The sequence below is a fragment of the Leptonychotes weddellii genome, chromosome 14 (assembly GCF_054177405.1).
Source record: "Leptonychotes weddellii isolate Sample4059 chromosome 14, ASM5417740v2, whole genome shotgun sequence".
Taxonomy (NCBI): Eukaryota; Metazoa; Chordata; class Mammalia; order Carnivora; family Phocidae; genus Leptonychotes; species Leptonychotes weddellii.
This window is the reverse complement of record NC_138382.1, coordinates 36,588,917-36,600,829: the sequence shown is the minus strand read 5'-3', so window position 1 is coordinate 36,600,829 and position 11,913 is coordinate 36,588,917. Positions and strand designations below refer to the sequence as shown.

Genomic DNA, 11,913 nt, shown 5'->3' with positions numbered 1-11,913 from the left:
AGGAATGTATTGCCTGCTTTCTCTGGATCTACACCAGTGTGGCTGAGCACAACTCAAAAAGGGAAAAAAAACAATTCCACAACTAGGCTGATCAGAACACTTACACCTTCATCCCTGACTAGCAACCCTACTAAATTTCTGGAATCAACTTAATTTCCCTTTACCCATGCTTTCACAACTATTTCCAATTTTTTAATTCTCTCCTATCATGTTCCCTCCCCATTTCTAAATGATCACACCTTATATTGCAGAGAAAATGAAAATCATTAAGAGAATTACCATCATTATCTCACTACAAAAATCTATGACTTTCCGCAGCTATCAGGTACTCCTTCTGTCTTTCTACAATGGCTGTGTCCCTCTTATCTAAGGCCAAGCCCACCACATGAGCCTGAGACTACAGCCCTTTTAGTGTTCTCAGGGCAATTTTCCCTCTCCATTAGCTACTTATCAGCACACTCAAGTCTCTCTCATTTTAAAAATCTTTCCTTAACAAATAACCAGATCCTTCCCCTTTCTGCTGTTTCCTTTCTCAATAAAGGGCATGACAATCCATCCACTTGGTTGACAAAGACAAAAATTTCAAAGCTGTTCTTGACATCTCCATCTTATATCCCATATCAATCACCAAGTTGTATTCAATCTACCTCCTAAAAAACATCACTCTTCTACTCATACTACCGTCAATTAAACCAGGTCACTTCCATGATCACTTGGACCAATGCAATAACCAACTAACTAGCAGATCCAGACTCTGGATGCCTCCAATTCAATCTCTGCACAGAAGGCAAAGAAAAAAAATTTTTAATACTGATCTTTTAAAAATGCAAATCTGATCCTATTACCTACTTAAATATTCTTCACTGGCTTCTAATTACTCTTAAAGACAGAAACCCTTCACTGGTCCTAAAAGATCCTACATGATTTGGCTCACACCCACCATTTTCAAGCATGGTTTTTGAGCCACTTTTCCCTCCAGCCTTTCTTTCTTTGATGCTTCAGGGCATTCCACAAGCTGTGGTCCTCACTCCATCCCTTGAGATACTAATTAGCTGAGAAATGCTTAAACAAAATAGAAATAAATTATTCTTCACAAGTAGTAACAAAAAGCCTTTTTTTTCTTCTCCTAATGGATCTAGGTGATGATGAGCAAAGGCTGCTAAAATAATTAGATGAGGGCGCCTGGGTGGCTCAGTTGGTTAAGCGACTGCCTTCGGCTCAGGTCATGATCCCGGGGTCCTGGGATCAAGCCCCACATCCGGCTCCCTGCTCAGCTGGGAGCCTGCTTCTCTCTCTCCCTCTGCCTGCCACTCCCTTTGCTTGTGTGCATGCACTCTCTCTCTGTGTCAAATAAATAAATAAAATCTTTAAAAATAATAAAATAAAGTAAAATAATTAAATGAAAGGCTGATGGGGAAACTAATGAATGAATGTGCTAACAACACTTAAAACACAGTGATCAATCCTAGGAGCACTAAAAGTGGGACAGCCAGACATGTATGCGGGTTGCAATAGGAAATAGTGAACACCATGTGTTTTTGGCACTATTTGCCAAGAAAACTGAACCTGAATCTCATCAGCCTCTAGAATAGTACTATTTAATTCAGTAACCACTACCCACATGTGACAATTTAGCACCTGAAATGTGACTGGTCCAAACTGAGATGTGCTGTAAATATAAAATACATGCTGACTTCAAAGCCTTAGTATGTAAAATATTTCATTAAAATTTCAAAAATTTAATTACATGTTGAAATACCATTTGGGATATTTTAAGTCACAAAAATATATTATGAAAATTAATTTCCCCTATTGCTTTTTTTTTTAACTATAGCTACCAGAAAATTTTAAATTATATGTGCGACTCACATTACATCTCTATTGGACCATATGTCTCTTAATTCAACCACAAGTTTACAGGAAATACAGATGATGAAAGAAATGTTATATAGCACCATGGGAACACGATCAGCCAAAAGCACATACCATACACATCTAGGAAATTCTAAAGGATAATTCAAAGTTTATGGGTGAAATGATGTCCTATTTGGAATTTGGAAAGAAAGGGGGGGAAGGATGAAACAAAAATGGCAAAATGTTTATTACTACTACTGCTGAAGTTGAAAGATGCTATATGAGAGTACATTATTCTATTTTCATACATGTTCGGAAAGTACCCCCTAATAAAAAGTTAATCCAAAACCCACAGGTAATTCCTATTCATTTTTCAGGCCCAAGCTTAATTGTTACTTCTTCAGGGAACCTTTCCCTGACCTAGCATTCTCACCATAGCCAATACATTCCTTTACAATACATTTAGTAAAATACACTTAGTATTTGTGTTACTGTCTAATATCTGTAGCCCTCACTACACTAAATACTTTCTGTTAACAACAAAAATCTTAGGCCTCAGATACTAAGTATCTTTCTAAATTCCATTAGTAATGCCACTCTCCCACTGAGAAAGAGAGAGAATATGTATGAATTAGTGACCCACTACTGCCTATTAGAAAAACTGCATTATTTTTAGTCTGGCACTTAAGACTACCCATAATCTGAGTTTTAATCTTATTTTCAGCCTTATCTTTCACAAAACCACTAAAGCTCTTCACTGTGGTCAAACTGTACCAAACATGCTGTTATGGGCTGAAATCCATAATTCTTATATTGCCCCCCCCATTCTTATGTTGAAGTCCTAACCCTCAGTATTTTAAAGATTTTATTTATTTATTTGAGACAGAGAGAATGAGAGACAGAGAGCATGAGAGGGAGGAGGTTCAGAGAAGAAGGAGACTCCCTGCCGAGCAGGGAGCCCAATGCGGGACTCGATCCCGGGACTCCAGGATCATGACCTGAGCCGAAGGCAGTCGCTTAACCAACTGAGCCACCCAGGCGCCCTAACCCTCAGTATTTTAAAATGTTGTTGTATTTGCAGATAGGGTCTTTAAAGAAGTAATTAGGGTGCCTGGGTGGCTCAGTCGTTAAGCGTCTGCCTTCGGCTCAGGTCATGATCCCAGGGTCCTGGGATCGAGTCCCACATCGGGCTCCCTGCTCAGCGGGAAGCCTACTTCTCCCTCTCCCACTCCCCCTGCTTGTGTTCCTTCTCTCACTGTGTCTCTCTCTGTCAAATAAATAAATAAAATCTTTAATAAATAAATAAATAAATAAGTAATTAAGTCAAAATGAAGTAATTACGGTGGGCTCTAATCCAATGATTAATGTACTTATAAGAAGTAGAAATCTAGGGGCACCCGGGTGGCTCAGTTGGTTAAGTGACCAACTCTTATTTCATCTCAGGTCATGATCTCAGGGTCATGGGATTGGGCCCCGAGTCAGGCTCTGTGCTCAGCAGGGAGTCTGCTTGAGATTCTCTCCCTCCTTCTGCCCTTCCCCACACCCCCCATGCTCTCTCTCTCCTTCTAATAACTCTTTAAAAAAAAAAAAAAAAGTAGTGAAATCTGGATACAGATTCACCCAGAAGGAAGAGCATGTGAAGACACAGGGAGATGGCCATCTTCCCAAATGAAGGAGAGAAGCCTTAGAGGAAACTAATCCTGCCAACACGTTGATCTTAGACTTCTAGCCTCTAGAATTGTGAGAAAATAAACTTCTGTTATGTAAGCCACCCAAGCTATGGCACTTAGTTATCATAGCCATGACAAACTAATACACAGGCCTTACACATTTGTTCTTGAGGTTTCTTCCATTCTGTTATTACCACTAATGGTAACAGCTGTTACCATGAGTACTGTAATTTTACTAGTTACTTCACATACATTTAATCTTCACAACCACTCATAAAGTAGGTATCATCCCCATTTTATTAATAAGAAAAGAGAACCTCAGAAAGGCTTGGTAAATAGCAAAGGAGAAATTCTATTCAGATTTGGCTTTTATTTATTTATTAAATATTTTATTTATCTATTTGACAGAGAGAGACACAGCGAGAGGGAACACAAGCAGGGGGAGTGGGAGAGGGAGAAGCAGGCTTCCCGGGGAGCAAGGAGCCCGATGCGGGGCTCAATCCCAGGACCCTGGGATCATGACCTGAGCTGAAGGCAGACACCCAACGACTAAGCCACCCAGGCACCCCCAGACTTGGCTTTTAATGCATATTGGTTTTGTTTTTTAAAGATTTCATGAGAGGGGGGAGGGGCAGAGAGAGAAGCAGACTCCCTGCTGAGGAGGGAGCCCACGACAAAGGGCTAATCCCAGGACCCTGAGATCATGACCTGAGCAGAAGGCAGACACTTAACCAACTGAACCACCCAGGCACCCCTAATGCATATTGTTTTTTAGAAAGCCTTTCCTGATCATCTCCATTTATCTAAATTCTACCCACTCTTCAAAGTCATGCTCTTTTTCCATGAAGTCTTCTGAAATATTCATTTGGAAAAATGCTCCCTTTTTCTAAATTTGGGAACTTCTCAATGAATTATTAATTGTGTAAAATCTGTTTTCTTGAGTACACATTCTATTTTAAAAAGCATTTTAGATTTATTTTCCATTTACTATCCCATAGAGCTAGATCTTAACACTTCTTTATATCCCTATCTAATAACTAGTCAGACTTGTAAGTGGTGACTAAATATTTAAGAGATAGGTTATCCTGAAGTTGAGATGATAAAAGTCAAAAGGATTATTAGAAAAGTATAGATTTTTTTTTTTAGTAACTAATGGGTAAAAATACAGAAACATAAAATAATTTTCATATAAATATTATTGTATTTGTAAGGTTGCTACTACATATAAGAACAGCTGAGTAAAAACAAAAGTCTTTGTAATTCCCTAAAATATACAAGTATCAAAAAGATGAGTATAGTGTTTTCCCTGAAACAAAACTATGTTTTTCAAAAATTCTAAAAACTGGTGGCCTTATTCCAAAAACTAACTGTTAGGGAATATTGTAAAGCCAAGAATGTATAAATCGAAGAATTACGCAAAACTGAGGAACATCTAAAAGCAAATCGCCAGGTATGTTCTACTAAGATAACTATCCAGTAAATACAGGCAACATCTTTGACTTTTCGTTATTAAATATCTCCAGTTTCGGATTTTTCAGGGAAAAATGGAGTATAAAAATTAAAAGGAATTCTTCATAGAGCTAGATCACAAATACACAAAAGTTCATTGTATTTTAATATACGTTTCTAAGAACTTACATAGTGAATGTTTTGGGGGAAGCAGTACCAAAAAGGAAATATTTTTCATTTCAATGAAAAGTAACTTTATTTTCAATGCCACTCACCCTGTCGGTCAAACAATGAATCAACAGCTGTGGCTTTATTTGAAGGAGCCTCTGTGATTGGTTTGAGATATGTTCTATATCCTTTTAAAATAGATGCCATAAAACGCAAAAATGCCTCTTGAATTTCCATCTCCAGTTGTGTTGTCTTCTTTTGCCAGGAGAAATCTGCTTCAATTGGCGTCATCTCAATTGCCGAACCTTCTTGAGTTTTTCGGTGAACTGACAAATGAAGAGAAAATGGCATTACTATATAGTATTAGACAAGTAACGATTGAACAATTAAGAAAGTTGTCAAAATAAAACGCATGACTTTCTGAAATTCCTCTTCATTAATGTAAAGGGATCACTGGCAGGAGCTAACAGGGAGGCTCAAGCAGACAGGACACAAAGAACATACTCAAAAAAATCATGAACTACAATATTAATGTTTCAGTACTGAAATTTTGTTTTGATATGAGATTCCTTCTAAGCAGAGCAAAATTATGTTTAAATTTAAGAATTTTCTTATATTCTTTCATTAAAAATATTCCTTTCTCCGCACATTTACCTGAAGATAGCTGGGGATACAACTTCTTTAAGGTACTAAGCAGATTTTTGCATGGCTTTTTGGGAAGCTGCTTCCAGTTCATGTTCTTCTTTTCATCTGATCTATTAAATAAAAACATAACTAGTACAATCTGTTATAATCTCTTTTTACTTAGCAAAATTTTTACATCAAACTAAAAAAGAAAATGGAAAAGGTATTTTTGGTCAAATCACAGTTGACACGGACAGTCTGAATAAATGGTTTTCAAGGAAGTTCTCTTTACATTTCAAACAACCTCAGTCAAATTTGGTCATCTCACTCTAATGCTCTAACACAGATTTTCAAGGCTGGAGCTATGAATTCAACACCGAAGTCTTGCTTCAAAAGTTACATTTTAGAATTACAGTATTTTAAGTGACAAACTTAATTGATAACTTCAAACTACCTATTAGAAGTAAATCTCAATAAATATCAGAGAGTAATATGTAAAGCATATTCTGACTATAAATCAAATAGCATTTAAGGAAAAAAAAACTTGGAAGTTCAAAAGAACACTTCTAAGTAATGAATGAGTCAAAATGTTTTAATAGAAATAGGAAACATTTAAGACTCGACAAAGATGGTGTGCCTGGGTGGCTCATTCGGTTGAGAGACTGACTCTTGATTTTGGCTCAGGTCATGATCTCAGGGTCCTGAGATAGAGCCCCCACATCAGGATCCATGCTCAGCATGGAGTCTTCTTGAGAGTCTCCCTCCCTCTCTCTCTGCCCCTCCTCCTCATGCTCTCTCAATCTTTCTAAAATAAATAAATAAATCTTTAAAAAAGAAAAACAAAACCTCTACAAAGATGAAAGCCACATGCGCCACAGCTAATGCTATACACATCATCAAGCCAATATCATTTATGGACATCAATGCAGACATTTTAAGATTTTTAGAAAATTTAATCTGCTAGGATATAAAAAAATGTATTTCAGGAATGTAAAGATTATTCACTATTAATTGATTTTATAATGTTATTTACCACACAGAAAACGGGAGAAACAATCCTCATCTCAATAGTTGTACAAAAGTATAAAATTCAACACCTATTTAAGAGTTATTATTTTTAAATCATTATGTAGAAGTAGAAGGAAAGTTCCTTATTATTAAGCAATCAAAACCCTCGAGTGGAGCTAACACACCTTTTCTATAAAAGGTCAGATATTATGTTTTAAGGACCATACAGCCTCTGTCACAGCTTGTCAAATATACCATTATAGTATGAAAGCAGCCTCACAGAATATGTAAATAAATGATTTTTATAATTTTATCTCCAAAAATAGGCCATGGGCCAGATGTCAATTCTTGCTTAAAGCAAAAGTCATACTAAATGATAGAGTGCTCAAAGCATTCCCTTTAAAATTAGGAGTAAGACAAGGGGCGCCTGGGTGGCTCAGTCTGTTAAGCATCTGCCTTCAGCTCAGGTCATGATCCCAGGGTCCTGGGATCGAGTCCCAGGTCAGGCTCCTTGCTCAGTGGAGAGCCCCTGCTTGTGCTCTCTCTCTCTCTGAGAAATAAATAAATAAAATCTTTAAAAATAAATAAATAAATAAAATGAAATTAGGAGTAAGACAAGATACCAGCTATGACTACACTGTTCAACACTGCTGGGATCCTAGCCAGAGAATTAAGGTAAGAATTTATTTTTTATTTTTTATTTTTTTTAAAGATTTTTATTTATTTATTTGACAGAGAGAGACACAGCGAGAGAGGGATCACAAGCAGGAGGAGTGGGAGAGGGAGAAGCAGGCCCCCAGCTGAGCAGGGAGCCCAATACAGGGCTCGATCCCAGGACTCCAGGATCATGACCTGAGCTGAAGGCAGACGCTTAACAACTGAGCCACCCAGGCGCCCCTAAGGTAAGAATTTAAAAATATATAAGGATTGGGGTGCCTGGGTGGCTCGGTTGGGTGCCTGCCTTTGGCTCAGGTCATGATCCCGGGATCCTGGGATCGAGCCCCACACCGGGCTCTCTGCTCAGCAGGGAGCCTGCTTCTCCCTCTCCCACTCCCCCTGCTTGTGCTCTCTCTCTCTGTCAAATGAATAAATTTTAAAAATCCTTAAAAAAATAAAATAAAATAAAAATATATAAGGATTGTACATGATGTGATTGTTCATAGCCAGAAAACTGAAGAGAATTTACAGACAAAATAGAATTCAATTAAGTTGCAGTGCAGGAGATACTACATGAAAATCAACAGCATTTCTATACTGCAGCAACAAATAGAAAATGTAATTTAAAATATAATTACAGTACAATAAAAGCCACAGAGCACTCAGGAATAAATAAGTCTAAAAAAAGATGTTCATGGTCTTTATGGAGAAAACTGCAAAGTTTATTGAAAAAAAAAAATGTAGGGGCGCCTGGGTGGCTCAGTCGGTTAAGCAGCTGCCTTTGGCTCAGGTCATGATCCCAGAGTCCTGGGATCGAGCCCCGCATCGGGCTCCCTGCTCAGCGGGAAGCCTGCTTCTCCCTCTCCCACTCCTCCTGCTTGTGTTCCCTGTCTCGCTGTGTCTCTCTGTCAAATAAATAAATAAAATCTTTAAAAAAAGAAAAAAATGTAAAAAGATCTATGAAGTAAAATACTACATACATGGGTAAGGAGACTGTAACAAAAAGAAGTCATTTGCCCCCAAATTAATGTATAAATTCAATAGAATTCTAACCAAAATCACAGCATAATTTTGCATGGAACTTAACAATATATTAAAATTTATACAGAAAAGCAAAGGACCAAATATAGTCAAAACAATTTTAAAGAACAAGGGAAAAGAAAGGGACCTGCCATCTCACAACTTTTTTTTTTTTTAAGATTTTATTTATTTATTCGACAGAGACAGAGAGCGAGCAAAGTAGGCAGAGAGGCAGGGAGAGGGATAAGCAGGCTCCGCACTGAGCAGGGAGCCCAATACGGGGCTCGATCCCAGAACCCTGAGATCATGACCCAAGCCGAAGGCAGATGCTTAACAACTGAGCCACCCAGGCGCTCCATCCCACAACTTTTTTTAACATTGCTGAGATATAATTCACACATAATTCACCCATCTGAAACGTGCAACTTGATGTTTTTTTAGCATATTCATAGGGTTGTGTAACAATCCACAAATTTTAAAATATTTCCATCACCTAAAAAGAAACCCTGCACCCCCCACCTCAGTCATTAACTTCTAATTCCCCCATCTTCCTATTCCAACGCAATCACTAACCTACTTTCTCTGTCTACAGATCTGCCTTGGACATTTAGTATAAATGAGAACATATAAGCTCTTTTAGCACAATGTTTTCAAGGTTCATTCATGTTTTAGACAACCTAATTTTTTAAATATATTTTATTTATTTATTTGACAGAGAGAGAGAGAGCAAAGCAGGGGGAGCGGCAGGCAGAGGGAGAAGCAGGCTCTCCCCTGAGCAGGGAGCCCGATGCGGGGCTCGATCCCAGGACCCTGGGATCATGACCTGAGCTGAAGGCAGACGCTTAACTGAGTCACCCAGGCGTCCTTTAGACAACCTGACTTTTAAGCCATTAAGACAGTGTTATACTAGCAAGAGGCTAAAAGAGACCAAAGGAACAGAATAATAAGCATATTATAAATATAAAATTGATATGCAAATTAATATATAATACGGAGTTGTAAAATATAAAATATGTATAAATATAAAATATAAAAATTGATATGCAATGATATTAACACTAAAGACCACTGGGAAGAGATGAACTGGTTATCCAATATACAGTGCTATGTGAGAATTATTTACTCATGTAAGAAAAATGAAATGGTACTTCTATGTCATATCATACAGTAATACCAAGTTCAAAAGAATTAAGGCCCTAAGTGAGAAAGGCAAAACCTTACAAATTTAAGAATATCCACAATAGGGGTGCCTGGCTGGCTCAGTCGGTAGAGCATGTGACTCTTGATCTCAGGGTTGTGAGTTCGAGCCCCTATGTATGGCATGGAGTTTACTTAGGAAAGGAAAAAGGAAAGGAAAGGAAAGGAAAAAGGAAAAAGGAAAGGAAAGGAAAGGAAAAAGGAAAGGAAAAGGAAGGAAGGAAAGAAAGAAAGAAAGAAAGAAAAGGAAAGAAAGAAAAATATTTATGACCTCAAGGCAGAGGATTTCGTAATCAAGAACTAAAAATAACAACCAATAAAAAGAAACTAATAAATTTGATCAATTAAAATAAGCTTCTGTTCATCAAAACACACTATAAATAGAATGTAAATACAAATCAGTGTGGGAGAAGCTATTTGCAAAGCATATAACAGACCAAGAATTAACCAGATTATATAAAGAACTGATACAAATCAAAAGAAAAAGACAAACAATCTAATAGAAAAATGCACCAAAAAAAGGAAAATCCAATTCACAGAGAAGAAAACCAAAGGGCAAAAAGAAATTAAAATTCCCCATTTGCTACTAATTAGGGAAATATGAATTAAAGGCACAATGAGATCCCACTGCCATCAAATTAGCAAAAATTTTAAAGTCCGACCACAAGTATTGGCAAAGGATAGAACAAAGAGAATTCTCATTTGTTTCCAAAGAGGAGGTAAACTTGGAAGACTAATATGACATTAGTTGTGTCTACAAACCAACATTAGCTCTTCTACGTATATACTTCAGGGGAAGTCCTGCCGACGGACTCAAATAAATATGCACAACAATAATCAGAGAAGCCTTGTTCAAAATTACAAAAAATGTAGGTACAATCTAAATACCCAGCAACACTTGTAAACCCTAAAAATGAAGTAGAGCTACATGTATCAACACAGATAAACCTCATAAAGAATGCCAAGTAAAAAAGCAAGTCAGAGGAAACTATACAAACATACAAAATTTTTAAAGCATGCAAAACAAAGTATCATTTAAACCAATATATGTATAATAAATGTTTCTAAAACATATGGAAATGATAATGATAAACACCAAATTCAAGATAACAGTAATCCAGGAGCAAGATATGTTGCAGAGGACTATGCAGCGTTTCAAATTCCCTGGCAATATTCTATTCCTTAATTTGCGTGATGGATACATGGGAGTTTACATTATTCTTTATAATTCTTGGGTATCTACAACATTTCATAATTATTTAAGTACAACTGAGCAAAGAGTTCAAAGTTATTTTAGAAAACCAAGTTTTTGATCGATAGAAATGTTACAGAAGTTACTTAAAACTGGGAAAAATTAAGAATCTCCATAGTATTATTTTATTCAGAATAGTAATTAAAGTAAGGCAAACATCTGAGTTACAACTTCATAAATAATCATTTCCAAAAGCACCACAATGTATACAACCCTGAAATAATTGTTTTTCAGGGATAGCAGCTGAAAAACAACAAAATGTGTGCCACAGGAAATATTTAGTGGTTCATTACTTCAAGGCTTTAAGTAAGTCAGAGTAGGGCGCCTGGGTGGCTCAGTTGTTTAAGCGACTGCCTTCGGCTCAGGTCATGATCCTGGAGTCCCGGGATCAAGTCCCGCATCGGGCTCCCTGCTGAGCAGAGAGTCTGCTTCTCCCTCTGACCTTTCCCCCTCTCATGCTCTATCTCATTCTCTCTCTCAAATAAATAAATTAAAAAAAAAAAAAAAAGTAAGTCAGAGTATACACAGTAAAGAGCTACCATAATTATACAGTTTCAAAAATAAATGGCAGATCCATTTCAAAAAAATTTTAAGTGATAGGAAATGTTTTCTTCCTTCTTTACGTATTCCTTTGGTTCACTTAGGGATATTTTCCCAACCTATTGCACTGCCGTTACCACTGAAGTCTCACCACAATTCTTACTCTCTTTATTTTCTGCCAATCTAGAATAGTAAAGAATAAAAGTACTCCAGGATCTGGAGTTTGGCACCAACACTAAGGAATTTTCAACAATTACTGCCCTTTCCCACTTTTTTTCCTGGGGTTGGGGGGAAGGAGACTGGCTCTTGAACATTGACCCAGAGCTGCTTTTATTAATGTCATGCTTTCGTCTCTGAATCCTCAGCTACATACACCACTGCTGTACATTTTATCACCTCTAGTAAACACAAAGTATGACTTATTTTTAATATAAATTTCTCTGCAATAAGGAGTGCCTGGGTGGCTCAGTCGGT

General features: G+C 37.2%; 1 protein-coding gene across 5 annotated transcripts in view; it reads right to left on the bottom strand.

Annotated features, from left to right (window-relative positions):
• Positions 1-11,913, bottom strand: part of DENND4C (DENN domain containing 4C) — a 115,235-nt gene that overhangs the window by 57,595 nt on the left and 45,727 nt on the right. For all 5 annotated transcript variants that reach the window (XM_081803012.1, XM_081803013.1, XM_081803011.1 and 2 more), the window contains 2 exons: positions 5,796-5,896; positions 5,249-5,467 (listed from right to left, as the gene is read on the bottom strand). In XM_081803012.1, coding sequence (XP_081659138.1) covers positions 5,249-5,467; positions 5,796-5,896 — 320 coding nt within the window. The remainder of the gene's footprint in view (positions 1-5,248; positions 5,468-5,795; positions 5,897-11,913) is intronic.